Here is a 22,786-nt window from a genome sequence, read left to right as displayed (position 1 = left end):
TGGATCGTTTGGTTGCCCGAATGGATGCGTTAGCCCATACCCCGGCTATTCCCATAACCAGTTCTGCCGCAAGTCCTACACCTATTCGGATTCCTCCTCCGCCTCGATTTAATGGAACTGCCACACTGTGTAGAGGATTCATTAATCAGTGTCGAATGCACTTCTCGTTACAGCCCACTTCCTTTCCCAATGACAAGACCAGGACTACCTTTATTCTTTCCTTGTTGGAGGGACCCGCCCTGGCTTGGGCTTCTCCTCTTTGGGAGAGGGATGATCCCCTTCTCTCTAACCTGGACCGATTCTTAAAAGAATTTCGCCTTATTTTTGACGAACCTGGACGTTCTAATTCAGCAGCTACTGAATTACTTCACATTAGGCAGGGATCCCGATCCGTGGGTGAATACGCCATCCAGTTCCGGACATTAGCCTCTGAACTTGCTTGGGGAGAGGATAGTTTGTTGGCAATTTTTCGACAAGGTCTAGCAGAGAACATTAAGGATGAACTTGCTGGCAGAGATCCTCCTGAAACTCTGGAGGGATTAATTCGACTGGCTATCCGCTTAGATTTACGTTTCCAGGAAAGAACACGTGAGCGAGCTGCTTCCCGAAGGATCTTTCGCCTAGCCCCCACTTTTCAGCAGCCTCTTTCGGTTCAATCTGCTGCAGAAGCTTCGAGTGGTACTGATGAACCCATGCAGATTGATAGGGTTCGTCTAACGCCGGAGGAACGTCACAGAAGGAGAACCAAGAATCTCTGTTTATATTGTGCGGGCGCCGGTCATTTCGTCAATAAATGTCCCAACAAGGCGGGAAACTCTCGGACCTAGGACGGGTAGGAGAGGCCTCCCTGGGTCCCACTGGTTCCTCTCCACAACTACTCCTTCCTGTTACCATTTCATTTAAGGAGCAAGTACATTCGGCCCAGGCTTTCATTGATTCAGGCGCTGCCGGTAATTTTATTCAGGAGCAACTGGTTAAGTCATACCAGATTCCGGTCAAACCTCTAGACATTTCCCTCTCTGTTACTTCAGTGTCCGGACATTCTGTAGGTATGCGAATCTGCTACGTCACCGAACCCATCTTGCTTACCACTGGAGTTTTGCACCAAGAACTCATCCAGCTCTATGTGCTTCCATCTTCGGTCAATCAAATCATTTTAGGTCTACCCTGGTTACGGATTCATCAACCCCGGTTGGACTGGGCTTCATTGCAACTCACCTCTTGGAGTCCTTTTTGCTTTCAGAACTGTTTAACGTCTATCCACAGGACCTCCATCCAGTCTACTCAACTCTCTCCTAGTATTCCGGTTCCCTATCAAGACTTCCAGGATGTTTTCAGTAAACAGCGTGCTGAAACCCTGCCACCCCACAGACCGTATGATTGTACTATAGATCTTCTTCCGGACACGATTCCACCCAGGGGGAGGATTTATGCGTTGTCAGAGCCTGAATCCGAGGCGTTACGGCAATACATCAAGGAGAATTTAGCGAATGGGTTTATTCGACCGTCTACATCTCCTGCTGGAGCAGGGTTCTTTTTTGTCAAGAAGAAGGATGGGTCGTTACGACCCTGCATCGACTACCGAGGTCTCAATAGTATCACGAGGAAGAATAAGTACCCCATCCCGCTTATTTCTGAATTGTTCGATCGCATTAAAGGAGCCCAAATCTTTTCTAAACTGGACTTACGCGGAGCTTACAACCTGGTAAGGATCCGGGAAGGGGATGAATGGAAGACGGCGTTTAACACCCATGACGGCCACTACGAATACAGGGTTATGCCGTTTGGCTTATGTAATGCTCCTGCCGTTTTCCAGGATATGATCAATGACATTTTTCGGGATATGTTGTACTCGCATGTCATTGTTTACTTAGATGACATTCTCATTTTTTCGGATACCTTGCCCCAACATTTACTTCATGTTCGACAGGTGCTTCAACGTCTTCGTGAAAACAACTTGTTCGCTAAGTTGGAGAAATGTGTTTTTCATGTATCCAAGTTATCATTTCTGGGATATATTATTTCCGATAAAGGACTATCCATGGATCCCGATAAACTGAAGGCCATTCTGACTTGGCCTCAACCTGTGGGCTTGAAAGCCTTACAACGGTTCTTGGGCTTTTCCAATTATTACAGGCAGTTTATTCCCAACTTTTCTTCGTTGATTGCTCCCCTCACGCTGCTTACCAAAAAGGGAGCCCCGACACATAAATGGCCTGCTGCGGCTGTACAGGCTTTTCTTCAACTCAAGCAAGAATTCACTAAGGATTTATGCCTCCGGCGTCCCGACTCCACCAGGCCCTTCATTCTGGAGGTCGATGCTTCCGCAGTGGGAGTTGGGGCGGTTCTTCTGCAAGAAACAGACGACAACCGCTTGCTGACCTGTGCGTTCTTCTCCAAGAAATTTTCCCCTGCTGAGAAGAACTACACCATCGGAGATCGCGAGCTTCTAGCCATTAAGCTAGCTCTAGTGGAATGGCGTCATCTTCTGGAGGGCGCACGGCACACTGTTACGATCTACACGGATCACAAAAATCTGGCGTATCTGGCTACGGCTCAGCGCCTGAACCCACGACAGGCCAGATGGGCGCTTTTCTTTAGCCGTTTCGATTTTGTACTCCATTTTCGACCAGCTCACAAGAATGTTCGAGCCGACGCCCTCTCCCGCAGTTTTGATCTGGATGAAACTCCGGACCCGCCTCGCTATATCATAGATCCAGCTCGCATTCAGATAGCAGCCACTTTTACAGTTCCGTTGGGGAAAACCGTGGTACCTAAACGCTTGCGTCTCCGGGTTCTTCGCTGGGCTCATGATGCGCGTTTAGCAGGACATCCCGGGATTGCCCGGACCAAGGATCTTCTTTCCAGACGCTATTGGTGGCCCCGCTGGCAACAGGACGTCAAACGGTATGTGGATTCCTGCCCAGTTTGTGCTGCACAGAAGACTCCCCGACGTAAGCCCTTTGGTTTGTTACAACCTCTACCCATTCCTGCTTCCCCGTGGACTCATGTGGCCACGGATTTCATTACGGATCTGCCGCTCTCTGAGGGGAATACCGTTATTTGGGTAGTAGTAGACCGCTTCTCCCGGATGGCACATTTCATTCCTCTACCTGGACTACCCTCTGCCTCCCAGTTAGCCCACCTTTTTATTCAACACATTTTCCGCTTTCACGGTCTCCCCATCAGTATCGTCTCCGACAGGGGGGTCCAGTTTACTGCCTCATTTGGACTAATTTATGCAAACTTCTTCAGGTCAAGCTTGCCTTTTCATCTGCCTACCATCCTCAATCCAATGGCCTCACTGAAAGGACAAACCAATCTCTAAAGACCTTTCTGCGTACTTACGTTAATCAACGACAGGACAATTGGGCATCTCTTCTGGTTTGGGCCGAAATGTGTCACAACAATCTTCCGTCTCAGGCCACTGGGAAGTCTCCTTTTTTTGTGGTCTTTGGTAGGCATCCTCGTCTTCCCTTGCCCATTGAAGGGTCCTCCAATTGTCCTGCGGTCAATGCCGCTGTTGAATCCATGTCCAGTCTTTGGACGAAGACTAGGGCCTTGTTGCTCCGGAATGCGGCCAAGATGAAGGCTCAAGCGGATAAGGGTCGGTGCATGGCTCCCCTCCTTCGCGCTGGAGATCCTGTCTGGTTGAGCACTCGCAATCTGCGTCTACGTTTACCCTCCGCAAAATTTGCTCCTCGCTTCATTGGACCTTTCCCCATTGAGAAACGAATAAACTCTGTCTCCTACAAACTCTGTTTGCCACCCTCCTTACGTATCCACAATGCGTTTCATATCTCTTTATTGAAACCTGCTGTCATGACTTGGCCACATAGGAAGCGTAAGGTCAACTCTACCATAGTTCAGAATGATGATCAATTTGAGGTACAGGACATCCTGGATTCTAGAACAGTGAGGGGGGCAGTTACAATATCTAATCTCTTGGAAACACTATGGCCCGGAGGAAAACACGTGGGAATCTGCGACCCATGTGCTTGCCCCCCGATTAATTCAGCGATTTCACCTTCGATTCCCGCTCAAGCCCGGTCCCCAGAGGCGGGGAGGGGGACCTTGCCGGGGGGGTACTGTTACCGCTTCCCATGCCGGCGGGGCTGTCCTCCGGGGTCGGCGGGGTTCTGCTTCTGTCCCCGTTGTTCCCGTGGCGCCGGCGGCGCAACTTCCTCCTGCACGGCCCCGACGTTCCCCGAGGACTTCCGTGCTCAGGACCGCCGCCGCGGGCAAATCTCGCGCTAAAGCGCGCCGTGGACACGCCCCCTGACGTCAGACGCCGACCAGCCGCGGTTTGCGCGGGAAAGGATTGACATTTAAACGGAGCTTCCTGCTGAGCTCCTCGCTTCGGCCACAGTGCGCTTGGTGAGTGTTTTGTTTGCTTCCCTGCCTGTCGCTCAGCTCTAGACCCGGACTGAACTTTGATTATTCTGCCTGCTGCCTGCCCAGACCTCGGCCTGCCTCTCTGGATTTCTGTTTGCTGCCTGCTTGAACCCGGACTGACCCAGTGGATTATTTCTGTTTGCTGCCTGCCCTGATCTGGACTCCTTCCCTGGATTATCCTGTTTGCTGCCTGCCTTGACCCGGACCACGGCATTGGATTCTTTTGCCGCCGGTCCCGACCTGGACTGTCGTTTTGGATTCTACTGATCACTGTCTCAGGGGTGTCTCTTCTACATCCAGGAGAGGAGGACTTTCCGTTCCGGTGCTTCCCAGACTCAAGGTAAGCGGTGTCGACCCAGGTTCCACTTAACGAACGTTACAGTAGCAATCAAAACTGTAATAGAACTCAAGCAATTTGAGGTCAATCGTGAACCAGACAAATTTCAGCCATGTTCAAGTATGATGGACTTTTTTTGGATTTTCACTCGTTCTAGCAGAGAATGTTGTTGGATTTTTACCAGCAGATTTGGGGGAAAAAAATCTGAAAAATGTAATTCAGAATTTAGAAAAATTCAAAACAATTCTAACAATCTGATGAAATCTGCTTGATTGTCAAAAATCTGAAACCGATTTCAAAAATTGTTTCTGAAAGGTTTGTTGCAACTTCAAGGAATTTCCTGGTTTGTTCAATTGTTTGATAAACCTATTTCACTACCTCTAGCCTCCCACGACTGTGCAAGCAGCCATGAGAGAAACCGCATTAGATTGTTACTGCATCATTTACAATCTGCCACACTCTTAGTTCAGATTTCTGAAGAAAGCTGTAGGGAACCTGCCTGCCTTCACTCTCAGCTGTCTCTCCTGCCAAGAACCTACCGGGAACCTTCTCCTTCTGTTGTACCCTTCACCCTCCTTATCCTGTCCTGAAGTGAGCAAGAAGCAGAGGGGGGCTTAAAGTCGGGGTGAAAGCAAAAGCAGTCAAAACGTGGGCCTCCCTCAAAGATCTCTTAAATCCTTTTCAAATCGAAGATGATTTTGAAATGATTCCTGGATGGAGTGATGTCCCTTTGGAAGATTTTTATCTTTATGCAAAGCTTCTTATGCCTGCATACGTGGCCAACCTAACACCAGCTGCAAAGACTGGAATGAGTTTTTGGAAGTCTGCAACCGATGGTGTCCCATATCTGGCTGAAAGGGCATTCATTTCAATTGGTAGAAGCCTTGAATGCTGATACTACTGCTGACAAGTTTCAACCTGTGATAATTCAACTCCTTTTCGTACCTGTTACCATGAGTCCAACATTTGTGTAATTAACAGCAGCACAAAATGCTGACGTTGAATGCATTTCTGGCATACAGAAGCTCATACACTTGGAAAGACAACAATGACTCTCTCAAGCAAATCTAAAAACCATTGTTGTCTTGATCTTCTAATGAAATGGCCTGAGCTAAATATGCAAATAGATAATTTCACAGTTAAAAGCTTGTAACATAGATCTTAACTTGATAAAGTACTGATTTTTGTACTTGTTACATTTTTTTTTAATTTGTATGGAGTTTAAATATGGTTTAAAAACAGTGTGAATGTTTTTTTAATTAAAACTGACATTTTTTTTTGGCATAGTCAGAGGTATGAATCTTTATGCAAATAGTTGCTGCAAAATCTTGAAAATTTGCCACAGAAAGCCGAGGGTTCTGACCAATTTTGAAGAAGTTCGCAGCACCTCTCTACTTAAATAAACTTGGGACAGGGAAAGAAGGCAGCGGTTAACTGTAAAGGAGGGAGATGACGAAAGATCAAGCAGGGTCTCTATGGTAGGGCACAGATGTATAATATGCTGGGGGGGCATGGAGGGAGGCATGTGGTCCTTTTCTACTGATAACTATTATGCTACTACGTATGTTGGCTATAAATAAAACAGGAATTAAGAACTGGATGGAAAAAAAAAAAAAAAAGCAGAGCGGCAAAGCAGAAAATAGCTGAATTTACCTGATAGGTTTGGAAACCTGTGAGCTGAACTTGGTGAATTCTCCAGGTGCCGTCCATTCAGATCCCGTCTGAAAGAGAAGATATGGGACAGTGCAAAAAAAATGTTTCAATGCAAAGCAACTTGGTACACCCTGTAAATAGGAAACCATACTCAGCAATATTATGGAATTTGTTCAATGATAATAATTAAGCATTGTGAGGGCAATTTTCAAAGGCATTTACCCAGGCAAAATGGCCTGGCTGAAAATTGCCCTGTACGGCATCCAAAACCGCCCAGGGTTTTAGTCACGTTAAAAGGAGGCGTTCCTGCGGGCAAGTGTAGGATGAGGGAGAAAAACACAGCAACATGGGAAATGTCGACAGAAAAAGCTTATTATTTAATTTTATTTCATGCAGGTTACCCCCCCCCCCCCCATGCCTTCTGTTATGGGTGGTAACTGCCTCTCTGGACATTCGATTTTTCAAATGTACGCATGGCTACTTTGCTTTCCTGTCCCCTCCTTCCACAGGTGTAGAGTACGTGGATGGTTTTAACATGCATAATTGTTTTCAAAGGGAGACAAGAAAGGTCGTTTCCCTTTGGGAGCTGATGCGGGCTAAAATAGCGCACAATAATACTTTACAGGTAAAAAAAGCTATTTTAACTTGTCCCCAGTGAGAGCAATTTGCAGCACAATCTTGCTGCCTATCCACACAGACGGCTGGATCACTGGGTTTCAGAACCGTCTCCCAGACAGCAGTTAAATAGTTATATTAAGTCACTCCAAAAATGGGCAGCTCAGGACGTGTGGTTGGGGAGGGGGAGGAATATGCATATTAAACCTTCAAATACAGGCGGATATTTTTCAGTGCCTAAGGCATCCATAGGTATAGCAGGTGTGAGACACATGGGCACTTTTGTACCCACATAACATGTACCAAATTTCCAAAGAAAAACTAACCAGGTAGGTAGTTGAGTCAACCTTGCCTCCAGCGTGTATATATGCACAATACTATATTTTATTATGCTGGGTGTCACAGTGGTATCATAGGCATTTAGGGGTAATTTTTCAAAGGGTTTTACCATCTACTTTAGGAGTTAGGCAGCTAGATCTGCCCCTGAGAAAATCTCCCGTGGCTGAGCAGCCCCCAGGGTCTTCCCTGGAGGCTGGGGAGGGAAGGGACTTAAGCTGCTAAACTGCAGCGCTCAAGCACTCGTGGCCATCTAGAAATTATCCCAAACCTAGCCAGCCAAACTTTAGTCGGGCAGCTCTGGCACTTAAGCCAGTGCTGAGAATTCACCCCTTAGTTATGTACGGCCCGATTTTAAAAGGGCCACGCGCGTAAAAATGGGGGAGGGGGGGGGGGAAGGGCCCGGGCACACACACGTAAATCCCGTTACGCATCGAAGTGCCGGGCCTTTCCAAAGAGGCTGGCCGGGGGGGGGCGTGGTCTGGGTGGGGAGGGGCGGCGGGCTGGGACAGCGCCATTCGAGGAGCAGTAAGTAATCAAACAAAAAACAAGGGGTTGGGGAGGCAAAAGGAAAGGATAGGAAGGTTAGGTAGGGATATAAGGAAGTTCCTTAATTGGAGCAGACTGGGAGGGAACTGGGAAAGCCCTACTCCCATCGCCGCGCATGGCCTTTTAAATTCCCCCCCCCCACCCCCCTGCGAGTCGCCTGCATATGCGTGCGCGGATTTTAAAATCCAGCGCACGTGTACATGCGGCCACTCGATTTTATAACCTGCGTGCGCCAACGTGCGCATATTATAAAATTGGCGCGCCCGTGTGCAAGCGCGGGAACTGCGCGCACGTGGGCGCGTCCGCGCTCCTTTTAAAATCGACCCCGTCGTGTCTGCAATTTCTGAATTACAAGCAATAGTCATACTACATTTTCCCAGTGCAAAACTCCTGCCCAGCCATCACATTTTTAAACATGCTACCAAAGCTGGCAATAACACGCGTGCTATAATTCAAGGGGGGTAATATTCAGCGCAATGTGTCCAGCTAAGTTCAGATTTAGCTGCACAAATGGTGGATCTAAAATCCCGCTGTACTAACCAGTTCCAAATTTCCTGGATAACTTTTTATCCGGCTAAACATTTTTCTGGCTAACTTGGGGGCACTCTGGGACAGTCAGCTATCCAGCTAACAGGGTCATTTATCAAATTGCTATAAGGCGTTTTCGCATGCGTTAAGCCCCTTTAACGCCTGCGAAAGCACCATAATGCATGGTGCGATGCAAATCAGAAAAAAGGGAGGAGTGTGGGGTGTGATTTGTGACCGAGTGGGCTGGGTTCACAATTTTGTGAACCCGTATCGCACGGCTTTAACTACACCTTTTTTCATTTGTGTAAAGCCATGTGATAGGGCTCCTGGAGAGCCAGCCTAGCTATCAGGGCCACTGAGGAGATGGTAGCATCAAGCTAGGTTGAGAGAACATTGCACAAATCTCATCTTTGGGTGAGTTTCCTCACTCCGAAGGTCATCAAATCTTCACAAGAGAGCACTGTTCTGTTCATACTTCTCACTTTGAATGTCAAAGTGGCCCCTAACCCCCTACACTAATACCTAAACCTCACATTGAGTTACTAGGTGGGCCTTCCATAGAGATATAAATACCTATCTAGGGTGATAGCATTACAGCTAGTCTCTCTCTCTCTCCCCCCCCCCCCCCCCCCCAGTGGTTGTATGTAGGAAATACTACAACTCAGGCACTAAGATAGTGCTTCACATAGGTAAACTGCATATTACCATAAAACACACACCCCTTTTCCTATCACATGCATTTTGATAAATTAGCCAGCTAAATATTGATTTTCAGCATTAGCCAGATAACTTTGTGAAATCCAAAGAGCTGTCCTAAAGTTAGCTGGATAAGCTTTAGCTGGGGATATTTAGCAGATAAGTTTATTTGGCTATTTTTGTTAGCTGGATAGTGGCTGAAAATGGAGCCGTGAAGTAACTCCGTTTTATTAGTCCCACCAATATATGGGTCGTTATTTATTTACGACAGTATGTCTAAATAAAAGCAGAGTACCATTAGCATTCTGTTTTCTCTGGCACAATATTTCATACCACAAAAATTTTACCCTTCCCTTCCTATCACAATTAGATTTTAATGGCTTTTTACCTTTCCAACAAACACCAGCAGTTTAGCATTGGCTGGGCTTTCATCTGTACTGAACCAAAATTCTGAATTGTCATCAGAGGCAACAGCAAACTGGAAGTCTCCTGTACATGAAAAATATACAATTAAAATAAGGAGCAGAGTCATTATTAGAGAGAAAATGCTTCCTTCTAGATGGGACACTACCTGCACCTGGAAAAGATAAAGCACATATCACATAATGTGTATCAGGGGGAAGTGCAGGCAGGCAGCGACTGAGCTGGGGGTAACTCTGGGAAGTGGACATCCAGAGCCTTAGCTACAGAGTTAACCTGTAGGGAGGAAGCAAATGAGGCCAAGGATCACGAGAGACCAAGAAGAGAGTTTTTGATCCTGTCCCCCAGTGAACCAGACTGTCTGATGCTTAACAGGAGCTGCTAGGAATCAGGAAGATGTTCCCAGCAAAGCGAGCCTCCTGCTTTCACAGTGATTCCTGGATTCTGCCCTAACTCAGATGCGCTCTTGCACCTCAGCTACAGCTCTCTACGTCCCACTCCGGCCCAGCTGTGGCCATCACCAGTTCTGGGTTCCAGTCTCTAAATGTGACTTTGGTCCTGGCCAGTACTTACCTATCCTCTCCAAGGCAAACTGGCCCTCACCCATGAGTATCTTTAAAGGATACAATTTTAGAAAGTTGCTCTAAATTGACAGGACAAAAGATTAACAGAAGGTTGATGTGGACACCAGCAAGTAGGCCCGAATTTGGGAAAGGGATCAGGGTAACATAGGTCTAATTTTTTTTTTTTGACATGAGAAACTGTGTACATGTTACGCCCACAGGTTCATGCAATTTAGGGACTTACTTGAGATTGCCTGTTTCACCTATAAAAGAAGAATTAGCTGATGTACAAAGGGAGACAGAGAGTAGTGCTTCTCATGAGCATCTTGCCAGAGAACTGCTGCTATTCTGTATCTCCCAGGGATACCTGTATTGCTTATTGATATACAATAAAAAATTGAGATTTGTTTCTACAAAATTTTGGTGTGGTATCCTTGTGTCCGTGGAGAAGCACCTTAAGGGATAAGTTATGCGCTTAACCCTTTAAAAAAAAACCTGCGCGCGCCGAGCCTATTTTGCATAGGCTCGGCGGCGCGCACAAGCCCCGGGATACGCTTAAGTCCCGGGGCTTTCTGGGTGGGGTGTGTTGCGGGGGGTGTCGGGGCCGACGCAACATTTGGGGCGTTCCGGGGGGTGTGTCGGGAGGCATGGTGCCGGCCTGGGGGTGTTTCAGGGGCGTGGCCGAAACCTCCGAAATGGGTCCCAGGCCAGGGAATCGCACTCCAGCAGCCCGCTGGAGCGCGCGAGTTACACCTGCTTCTGGCAGGCATAACTTTTAAAACACAGGTGGGGGGGTGGGTTAGATAGGGGAAGGGAGGGGAAGGTGCGGGGGGTGGAAGGGAACGGGCAGCGCGCGCAGGGCTCGGCGCACGCAACTTGCACAAATGTTCACCCCCTTGCGCGCGCTGACCCCCTGGTGTGCGAACGAAAGTACGCGCGGGCGCACTTTTAGAAAATCTACCCCTAAGCGTGATTGGCGCTTAACACCAAATAGTCGGGTAACTTCAGAAAGATTTTCACATGCACACACTAACTGGCTAATTTGAGGAGAAAATTCACCTGCCGTTATCTGTTTTTAGTTAGAACTAGCTATGTACATTTCTTCTCCTCTCTTTAGCTGACTAGATTTAAGCCTGTTATCCCTTCATAGAGATATATAGCCAATTTAGCTGGCTAATGCAGAAAATTTACATTAAGGGGGATATTTTCAAACCCATCTAAGTACATAAAACCTGGTTTTCTATATGTAAACAGCTGTTCTAAAAGTGACCCAGGCTCAGTGCACTTAAAAGTATTTTCCTAACCTGCTTTTCTGTGTACTCTTACGCACACTGGGGAGAAGCATTCCAGGGGTTGGACTAGGAGCAGAGTTGGCACTTGCATGCATAAACATGTAGATAAAGGTGAGCCGGTGGCTGTTGTGTATTTGCATTTTTAGAAGATATCTGATAACGTCCCCCAAGAGAGACTCCTCAGGAAACTGAGAGTCATGGGATCGAAGGCAATGTCCTGTTGTGGATTGGTAACTGGATAAAAGTCAGGAAACAGAGAACAGGACTAAATGGTCAGTATTTCAAATGGGGAAAAGGCCATTAGTGGAGTACCCTAGGGGCTCTGTACTGAGACCTGTGTTATTTGGTATATTCATAAGTGATCTGGAGAAAGCAATAGTGAATGAGGTGTCCACATTTGCAGACAACACAAAATTGTTTTGAGTCGTTAAAACAGCAGCGTATTGCAAGGAACTGAGAAGGACCTTGTGAGACTAGGAAACTGGGCATCTAAATGGCAGATGCAATTTATTTTGGACAAGTGCAAAGTAAAGCACGTAGGGAAAAATAATCCCAACTACAGCTATACAATACTGGGCTCCATGTCAGGAGTCACCACTCAGGAAAAGGACTTTGGATTCCTTATGGACAATACCTTGAAATCTTCAGCTCAGTATGTGGTAGCAGTCGAAAAGGCAAATAGAATGTTAGGAATTATTTGGAAAGGAATTAAGAACAAAACTGAGATTATTATAATATGTTTGTACAGATGCATGGTGTGACTGCACCTTGAGTACTGTGTGCAGACTGGTCACGCCATGTTAAAAAATACATGGCAGACACAGAAATGTATAGATAAGGCCAGACAGAAGGCAGCATGGAAGGATGCGGAAGGGCCAGTTTGTAGGAATGGCTCTTTGGGGTACTGAGTCATCACAGACGTAGCTGGGCAAAACTGAAATATCGATGTACATGATGTAGTTTTAGTTTCTGTTTATAAATATTGCCTACAAATGTTAACTGTGTGGGTTTATATTAAACTTTGTAAACTGTCGCACTCACTGGAGCCCGCAGTATAGAAATGGTTTAAAATAAATAAACAAGGGTGGCAAAAATGACAAAGGGGATGGAAAAGCTCCCTTATAGAGAAAAGCTAGGACTCTTAGCTTAGAGAAGAGACAACTGAGAAGGGATATGGCACTCACAGAGTATCTACAACTAGACACTCTGTGAGATTGTTAATCAGCACTACTTAGCCAGATAAGTCAAGGTTTATTTATTTACAAATTTTATACACTGCATAAGCCAAATATTTATTTATTTACTTAAAGACTTTTCTATACCAGCAGAACTGGAGAATTAAAATTACAATGAACAGGTATCGGGGAATGGATCACATAAGAACAAATAAGTAGCAAAGAAATAAAAGACTACAGAGAAATAAAGAATATATTGTTCTATGTGATTTGCATTGAGTACATATCATATATCATAAAAACCACTTATCCAGCTAAGTGGGGGCAGAGAATATCCAGTCCCAGCCTTATTCCCATGTTCATAAAATTTAAGTTTAATATACTTAATTACACTCTATCCTATCAATTTCAAGAGATTTTAACTCACACCTAACATTTTCCAGTGTTTTAATAGAGGAATCCAAAATGTGTTTAATTTTCCATTTTTTAATCTTAGCCAATATTTGACTTTGTGTTCCTTCTGGAGGTGACTCGCTTAAGCTATCATCTTCCCTCTAAGGAACATTTTGAACACCTCTCAATGCAGTGCTGGACTACAGTCAGACTCAGGATTATATAAAATTAAATTCAAAGACAGGATATTTCATTATTTTTTTTAAAAACTCTCATCTCCTAGCCTAGCAGGATTCAACTTCCATCTTTGCACCATGAGCCTAATTACCTACAAAATCCAGTGTTGCCCAAATAGGGTAATGATCAGAGAAAGCAGACTGAAATATTACTCTTGCTGGCCAGAAATACCATATTAGATGAACACAAGAAATAATCAATTCTACTGTACATTTTGTGTCTGAAAGAATAGAATGTATAATCTCTGCAGTTAGAATGCTGCTCTCTCCAGACATCAATCAAGTAGAAAATCTTAATCAACTCCTTAAAGACCGATGCACAGCTTAAAAGAACCCCTGACAGAGGATGATTTATCAACCAAAGGATCCATACAAATACTCCAATCTCCCCTCAAATACAACCTAGAAGTATTTATTCCAGCCAAGATACCAGACAGGGCAGCATAGAACTCATCCTGATACATATAGAGTCCATAGTAAGTGAAACTGAATGTACCCTTACTGTTAAGGGAAGATTCTTAAAGATCAGGATATAGATCCCTCTACTTACATAATGCATAATAAGCCTGACCACACAGCCACAACATATTTTTTCATTCTCCGCTCTTGTTAGATGAGTTTCCTGCAGCAGCATCATAATTTGGGCTTTATTCATAAAGGCAAATTGTAAAATATGCTTCTTTATAATTCATGATGAAATCCCTTTAACATTGAGTGATATACAAATGACTTGTGTATCATCACAATACAGAAATGAAATGAAACATAGAAACATAGAAATGACGGCAGAAGAAGACCAATCGGTCCATCCAGTCTGCCCAGCAAGTTCTGCACTTTTTTTTTTCTCATACTTATGTTACTCTTGGCTCATAGTAACCTTTTGGTTCTATTTCCCTTCCACCCCCACCATTAATGAGAGAGCAGTGTTGGAACTGCATCTAAGTGAAATATCTAGCCCAATTAGTTAGGGTAGCAACCGCCGCAATAAGCAAGCCACACCCACGCCCACCTGCCCACCCAGACTAAATAATTCAGTCCTTGTTGGTTGTTGTCTGTATATAGATCCACCTTTCTTCATTCCCCCTGCCGTTGAAGCAGAGAGCTATTCTGGATATGCGTGAAGTATCAGTCTTTCTCCCCTGCCGTTGAAGCAGAGAGCTATGCTGGATATGCATTGAAAGTGAGGTATCAGTCTTTCTCTCCTGCCGTTGAAGCAGAGAGCTATCCTGGATATGAATGAAATATCAGACTTTCTCCCTTGCCGTTGAAGCAGAGAGCTATCCTGGATATGAATGAAATATCAGTCTTTCTCCCCTGCCGTTGAAGCAGAGAGCTATGCTGGATATGCATTGAAAGTGAAGTATCAGGCTTATTCGGTTTGGGGTAGTAGCCACCGTAACAAGCAAGCTACTCCCCGCTTTTTTGTGAATGCAAATCCTTTATTCCACATTTCCTCTTGCCGTTGAAACTTAGAGCAATGTTGGAATCACATTAACCGTGTGTATGTTTATTGAATAAGGGTATTATCTCCAGGTAGTAGCCGTCATTCCCGCAAGCCACCCACGCTTCATTCACATCCTCTAGACTTTATGGATCCACAGTGTTTATCCCATGCCCCTTTGAAGTCCTTCACAGTTCTGGTCTTCACCACTTCCTCCGGAAGGGCATTCCAGGCATCCATCACCCTCTCTCATAGCCTAACAAGGATAATGTATATTCCATACAGACTTTATATTTACACAAAGGACGATATCACTTGGAAAACACATCCTGAGAAACTCCAATTAATATGCTATTTAGTATGCCATCTTTCAACCCCACCCTATCTGCACACATCCACCCTAACCCAACCAGAGCCAACCCCCTACTTGTACGCCAATCCAATTTCCATTCCCAGCCACCATCCCGTTGGATTGAATAAAACAAAAGGTTTGGCAAGTAACTCTGAGCTCCACTGGAGAGAAACACTTTTGGACCAAAAGGACAGACCAGTCTTAACAAATGCCCACGCCTTCCCAATCCCAACCCTCGGCTCCCTTATCCAACATATTGGAAATACAAAAACAAACGTAACAAAAAGACCACAGCAGAATAAAAAAAATCAACCTAATAAGAAACCATAAAAAGTTTCTGAAAAGTAGATTGATCAGGTCTTCTTAGTCTCTTGGTGCATCCTCCAATATTAATATAAGAAAATGAAAAAGGAAAAAAAAAGGAGATAAAATAAGAATGAGCACTCCTAGTCTGAGGCTGTGTGAGACCGAGTGGCGATTCCCATAGGCCTGGAGACAAACTAGTCTGATTCCAACCTTTCTTAAAACAGTATGGGGCCGATGCAAAACAGTGTGCTCAGCCAAGTGCACTGTTTAACACACAGTTGAACACGGGTTCTGTAGGCGCAACCTAATCCACTTTTGCAATAAGGGGATTAGTGCCTCCACAATGTGCGTTCAATGCGCTGGGAAACTAATAGCGCTCTCGTCAAATGCAAATACGTAAAATATTTTCTTTTAAAACAAAACTGCTGTTTTAGTTTGAACAGGTGAAATTTTACAATTAAACTATCAACCTCAGAGCTACCACATGTGTTGCAGCATCAGACTACAACACAGTGCATTCACTGTGTAACTAGTTTTACTACACAAACATATGAAAACATAAAAGTCCACACAATAAAAGCAGCAGAGCGAGATCTGTTCCTTTTGGAAAATATTGTAGTTTGTCTAAGTAGTTTCATGTCAGGGCTACGTTAGTTCTCCAATACAGCCAAAGACAGACAGTGAAGTTACTAGGTGATACATTTAATACTAATACAAGAAAATATTGTTTTAATCAACATGTAATTAAGCTCTGGAATTCATTGCTAGAGGATGAGGTGAAAGCTATTAGTATAGCTGCATTTAAAAACGGTTTGGACAAGTTCCTGGAGGAAAAGTCCATTAACCATTGTTAAGGTGGAGTTACAGAAATCCACTGCTTCTTCTTGGGATAAGCAGCTTGGGATCTATCTATTCCCTTGAGATCCTGCCAGGTACTTGTGACCTAGCTTGGCCACTGTTGGACTCAGGATGCTGGGCTTGATGGACCTTTGATCTGACCCAGTATAGCAAGTCTTAGGTTCTTATATTCTTATGCAAGGGGTAACACTGTTGTAACTTACCATCTTTGAAAGGGTGAATGTAACCAAATATACGCAGTCCATAATTCTTCCATTTTGGAGAGACGGCAAGTTTCTTCACAGTAGTACGAGTCTTTAAAAAATAAACACAGACAACAAAAATTACATTCTCTATTCTTTCCATTCATTTTTTGAATAAAAATTTCTCTCCTTCAAGTGTGACCTGGAATACCAGAAGCACAGTGCTCCCTCTGTTTGAGACACTGGAGGGATGGATATGTTCTAGGTTACAAAATGCACGTGTTGTTATGCTGATGTATGTGTGGTTGGGGGAAAGCGAGAGGTCAGGGTTTTCTAGCCCACACAGCATTTTTAAAATTGTAATACTAATAAAACAAAATAAAAATTCAAATCATTCAAACAAAAACAAACATCCAATCTAATCCAATTTTATTTCTTGCACATCTTCCTAGCAAAGCACACAAAATCAACAACATAAGAAACGCCACAGTAACTTCCTATGGGGCCGATGCAATATTGTGCGCTCAGCCGAGCGCACTATATAACCTGCACTTGGATGCGGGTTGTATAGGCGCTAACTAATCCCCTTATGCAATATGGGGCAGATTTTAAAACCTGTGCGTGTGGCCTACATTTGTGCGCGCTACCCGGTGCGCACAAATCTACGCCCGATTTTATAACATGCACGTGCAGCCGCACACGTCATAAAATTCAGGGTCGGCGCGCGCAAGGGGGGTGCACACTTGTGCACGCCGAGCTCTAGGGGAGCCCTGATGGCTTTCCCCATTTCCTCCATCCCCCTCCACCTTCCCCTCCCTTCCCCTATCTAACCCGCCCCCCCAGCCCTACCTAAATCTCCCCCCACCTTTATTTTGTTATTTACGTCTGCCTTTGGCAGGAGTAACTTATGTGCGCTGGCCAACTGCCGGCACGCGATCCCCCCGGCATGGCCGCTGTGCCGGAGGCCTCAGTCCTGCCCCCGCCCCTTTCACAAAGCCCTGGGACATACGCACGTCCCCGGGGCTGGCGCTCATCGCCGGGCTATGCAAAATAGGCTCGGTGCGCGTAACCCTTTTAAAATCCGCCCCTAAGGGGATTAGCGCCTCTACATTTTAGCAACTAGAAAGGATTGCCTGCCTGCAGCAGGCATTAATAGCTGAGCGCTCCTAAAACTAGTATCGTTGCGATATTAAGTAGGAGGAAAAACTAAAGTAAATTCACAAAAAAAAAAAAAACGCCGGCAGCCGGGTGCAGGAAACGGACGCTCAATTGACAAGCGTTCGTCTCCTGAACCCATGGCAGCGCAGCATTTAGGGAAACCGACGCCGAGTTTATCGGCGTCGGTTTTCCTAACCGGCAGACAGCTGACGCTCTCGGGACCCCTGATTTAAATATTGCATGGCGTCCCCAGAAGGGGCACCGGGGGGCTCGTTAAGAAAGCGGGCGCTGACTGTTCAGCGCCCGCTTTCTGCGCATAAGTGTTGCATCGGCCCCTATGAGCGTTATGGCGGACGCCCGCGCTTCCAGCACACCCGCTTAGCTACGACAGAAGCATCGGGCCCAGGTAGCAGAAAGAGGCTACCACGATCCAGGCTGAAGAGAAACAGGTACAGCAAAGGTGGGAGGGTTAGGGCTGGGGTAGGGGAGAGGGGAAGAGGCATTCACCAACCCCGGCCTCTATATTTGGTGACCCATCCAATGAAGGGCGTTTTTGGGAGCAGGTGGCAGGCTCAGCCCAGCCTCTGGAGCAGGGGTGGGAGGGAGGAGGCGGCTGGTTGGGGCCTGTAGGCCTGCAGTGGTTTTCTTTTCCCATTAGCATCGCTGCTTAACCAGATTATCAGTGGAGTGCACTGTTAACCGGTATTTGGACGTGCTAGCTTTACCCCTTATTCAGTAAGGGGTAATAGCGCATCGAAAACACGCGTCAACCCCCCCCCCCCGAGACTAATAGGGCCATCAACATGCAAATGCATGTTGATGGCCCTATTAGTTATTCCCGCGTGATTCAGAAAGTAAAATGTGCAGCCAAGCCGCACATTTTACTTTCAGAAATTAGCGCCTACCCAAAGGTAGGCATTAATTTCTCTCGGCACCGGGAAAGTGCACAGAAAAGAAGTAAAAACTGCTTTTCTGTGCACCCTCTGACTTAATATCATGGCGATATTCAATGCCCCATCCTTCCTCTCCCTTTCAGGCATTTTAAAAGCATCTTCCGTTCTGACTCTTACAGAGTGATGTCGGCATTCATCTATGGCTGCACACATCAAGTTTATTTACTCACATGTGGGTAGAGAGGGAAATGAAGATTTTTCCGCAGCTGCCTGACGGCTCCTCCACACCAGTCTTCAAACACATGCAGATTTGCTTTCCCTTTGTTCTGTGTCAGGACAGGGGGAGAGGAAACAGGAAAAAAAAAAGGGTAAATTCCCTTATAATCACAGGTCATCTAAACCACCTAGCACAGTGATGACGAGCTCCAGTCCTCGAGGGCCACAAACCGGCCAGGTTTTCAGGATATCCACGATGAAAAGGCATGAGATAGATTTGCATGCACTGCCTCCACTGTATGCAAATCTATCTCATGCATATTCATCGTGGATATCCTGGTCTGTTTGTAGCACTGGAGGACTGGATTTCACCATCACTGACCTAGTATAAAGCTTTGTAGTTGCTCTGTTAGCCCACTTGAATGCATGGAAAATAAAGGCAAAATCAAATCAAATAAGGCAATAACTTTTTATTACACTAATTTAATATTTTTCTTGCGTAGCCTTCAGAAGTAATATTCCCTTCATCAGGTCAGAACAGAATGAGCAGGTAAAGACAAAGCAAGATGCTGATGGACTATACAAGTGATTTACAAATTACATTACAATGGTGGTGTGAAGAGGAAGGGAGGATGGGGGAGGGTGATATGGTAGCAGAGTAGGGAGAAGACTGACAGGATTATGTCTGATAAAGGGTGAAGAAATTCATGTCCCTGCATAAATGACCTTATGATCAGGGGTGTCCTCTCCTGATTCCACTTCTGCAGTGAGGGCTGCAAAATGTGGCCTTTGTCATGGAAATTACCATGAGAGACCGGGGGCTCATGAGAGAAATGGCAATGGGACAGCGCACTGCTCCTCTTCCGGCCCCCACCCCCGGAAGAGGTGACTATGAGGCGTGACTTGCTCCCCTTCCAGTGCTCGCCCCCACACGATCCCCTCATCCATACCACTGGGGTGTCATCTCTATACTGCTGCTCAACTCCTTGCCTCAGTGCTCCCCTTCCAGTGCTCGCCCCCACACGATCCCCTCATCCATACCACTGGGGTGTTATCTCTATACTGCTGCTCAACTCCTTGCCTCAGTGCTCCCCTTCCAGTGCTCGCCCCCACACGATCCCCTCATCCATACCACTGGGGTGTCATCTCTATACTGCTGCTCAATTCCTTGCCTCAGTGCCTTCCCTTCCAGTGCTCGCCCCACACGATCCCCTCATCCATACCACTGGGGTGTCATCTCTATACTGCTGCTCAACTCCTTGCCTCAGTGCTCGCCCCCACACGATCCCCTCATCCATACCACTGGGGTGTCATCTCTATACTGCTGCTCAACTCCTTGCCTCAGTGCTCCCCTTCCAGTGCTCGCCCCCACACGATCCCCTCATCCATACCACTGGGGTGTCATCTCTATACTGCTGCTCAACTCCTTGCCTCAGTGCTCCCCTTCCAGTGCTCGCCCCCACACGATCCCCTCATCCATACCACTGGGGTGTCATCTCTATACTGCTGCTCAACTCCTTGCCTCAGTGCTCCCCTTCCAGTGCTCGCCCCCACACGATCCCCTCATCCATACCACTGAGGTGTCATCTCTATACTGCTGCTCAATTCCTTGCCTCAGTGCTCCCCTTCATTCCAACAAGGGACTAATTTGCCCACTGAGTGCCCAATAAAATGAGTCACTTCTTCCCTCAAGCAACTCACTAAACTGGGAAGGACCGATCTTTCCTCTTGATCTACTAACACACTTTACCACATAACTGAGGTTCTTCCTCACCCAGCTTTTGACAGTGAATTTAATCACACAGAGGTGCACACATAGTCACTGACCAGTTAGCTGGCTAACTTTAGGACAGCTCTTTGCCCAGCCAGACCTAAGGCCTCTAAGGGCCTGATTTACTAAGGCAAATTTTATCCCACTCTTGTCTCTACGGGAAAAATGTTTAGCAAATGAGGCCTTACGTTAGCCAGATAACTTTGAGTATCAGAGCCGGCTAACTTATTATAACTTATAATATAGCCAGCTAAGTGTCCAATATTAATTTAGTCAGATAACTTCTGAGCTATTCGTCTAAATGCTTCTGAAGGTGGAGCTGACAATGATCTGACCACGGGGGTTTTGGAATTGGAAGGAGAGGCGAGTGCCTGCTATGGGGCAGGGAAGATATTCGCTCTAAGACTGGGGGGGAGGAGGAGGCAGGGAACACTGGTTCTGGGTGCACAGGTGTAGACAGTTTAAGACACCTTTTTCTGTGCACAGGGACAGCCTACTAACAGGTCGATACTGTAACGTGCGGTTGAGGATTTCCCGTCTGTAACGAGCTGGGAGCGCACAATTCGGACGCGTAAGGCGATCCAGCGATACAGTCTCCAGTTTCACGCGTCCTTAGCGCTTCTTAAAACAGACGCATAACCCTTTCCGCACGCAGCATGTATATGATATGTAAATGAACGAATTAGCTGTATAATGAAGGAATTAGCTATTCCCCTCCGATACTGTGACGCGCGCTCAGATTATCTCCTTTGTAACCCGCTATTTTGCCGCGTCCTTAACCTGTTAGTTTACTGCCACCCTCTACTTGGTGTTAGTGTGGTGTTAGAAAATTAAAACGGGAATAAAGTGTAAAAATGGGGGCGATTTCGGCGCTCAAGGCCCCGTCCGGTCTCCGGTGCAGCCCCAGTCCTGTCCCCTCCTCCCGAAGCAAAAAAAAAAAAAAAAACCCGAAAAAGTAGCAAGGCTCGGGCCTGCTACGGTAGTCCCTTCTCCCTTCTCCCGATTTCGGTGCTCAAGGCGGCCGGGTGGGCTTGCATTCATCCAGGCAGAGGGAGCCGGCGGCAAAAGTGGCCGGCTCCCTCTGCCTGGATGAATGCACGGCCCCCGCCGGCAGTGAATGAATGCCCGTGCGATTTTGGCGCTCATGCCTTGAGCGCCGAAATCGCACGGGCATTGTTTCTGTTTATCCCAGTCTAATCGGTTGCCCATTCAGGAGCCAAAGTTATTTTCATTATGACTAGGGTTCAGTGGTCTTTTTCTGATTAAAAAAAAAAAAAAAAAAGGCTGGAGATCAACTTATTTGTTAGAAAGAGGTTTTCCTATAAGGAATTTGATGCATGAATGAATGCCCGTGCGATTTCGGCGCTCAAGGCATGAGCGCCGAAATCGCACGGGCATTCATTCACTGCCGGCGGGGGCCATGCATTCATCCAGGCAGAGGGAGCCGGAGGCCGCTTTCACTGCCGGCTCCCTCTGCCTGGATGAATGCACGGCCCCCGCTGGCAGTGAATGAATGCCCGTGCGATTTTGGAGCTCAAGGCGTGACGTCATGTCATGTGACTGCCTTGAGCGCCGAAATCGCACGGGCATTCATTCACTGCCGGCGGGGGCCGTGCATTCATCCAGGCAGAGGGAGCCGGAGGCCGCTTTTGCCGCCGGCTCCCTCTGCCTGGATGAATGCACGCCCACCCGGCCGCCTTGAGCGCCGAAATCGGGAGGAGAGGAGAAGGGAGAAGGGACTATCGTAGCAGGCCCGAGCCTTGTTACTTTTTCGGGTTTTTTTTTTTTTTTTGCCTCGGGAGGAGGAGACAGACTGGGGCTGCACCGGAGACCGGACGGGGCCAGGGCAGGTGAGCGGGGGCTGGGGGAAAGTTTGCCGAGCATCGGAGAACATAACTGTCCACTTCCTGGTACCTGTCATTTCAAATGTCATTTGAAATGACAGATACCAGCGCGGCCGTGAAACGTTAGGCCCGCGAACCCAGGATACTGTATAGGCGCTCTATACAGTAAAATGGGTTGCGCGGGCCTAATGCTTGCCTAAGGCTTCGCAGCCGCGGCATGCATTTGCATGCAATTAGAAGAGAGTATCGAGCGGTAGGTGAAGAGAACTGTGCGTGCGGGGAATGAGGGTGCGCCTGGCAATGCCGCACTCTTTCTACCGCGGCCTTAGAGTATCGACCTGTAAATTAGCCAGCTAGTGTTGAAAATTAGCGCTAGCTAGCAAAAGGGTTTATTTACTAAACTGTAGTATTATTCCCAGAGGGATTCACTCAGTATGGCAGCTTTGTAAATCCTGTGCGATTGTTTTCCCGGTGGTAAAATAGTACCGGGAAATAAATACCACAAAGTGCCCTGCGTGACTGTGTCCCCACAGACTGAGGCAGCCATCTTTTAAAGGGCCAGAGCAGCCACATATTT

The 22,786-nt window shown here is 46.6% G+C and overlaps 1 protein-coding gene across 1 annotated transcript in view; it reads right to left on the bottom strand.

Moving 5' to 3' along the window:
• B4GALNT4 (beta-1,4-N-acetyl-galactosaminyltransferase 4) overlaps nt 1-22,786 on the bottom strand; it is a 334,646-nt gene that overhangs the window by 85,000 nt on the left and 226,860 nt on the right. The window contains exons 4-7 of the mRNA XM_029583102.1: nt 18,609-18,704; nt 16,349-16,439; nt 9,498-9,598; nt 6,386-6,453 (exon numbers count right to left, since the gene is read on the bottom strand). Of these exons, the coding sequence (XP_029438962.1) occupies nt 6,386-6,453; nt 9,498-9,598; nt 16,349-16,439; nt 18,609-18,704 (356 nt within the window). The remainder of the gene's footprint in view (nt 1-6,385; nt 6,454-9,497; nt 9,599-16,348; nt 16,440-18,608; nt 18,705-22,786) is intronic.

This window comes from Rhinatrema bivittatum, chromosome 17 (assembly GCF_901001135.1).
Source record: "Rhinatrema bivittatum chromosome 17, aRhiBiv1.1, whole genome shotgun sequence".
In the NCBI taxonomy this organism is placed as follows: domain Eukaryota; kingdom Metazoa; phylum Chordata; class Amphibia; order Gymnophiona; family Rhinatrematidae; genus Rhinatrema; species Rhinatrema bivittatum.
Note: the sequence above shows the minus strand (reverse complement) of the source record. Positions and strands in the feature narration are given on the sequence as shown.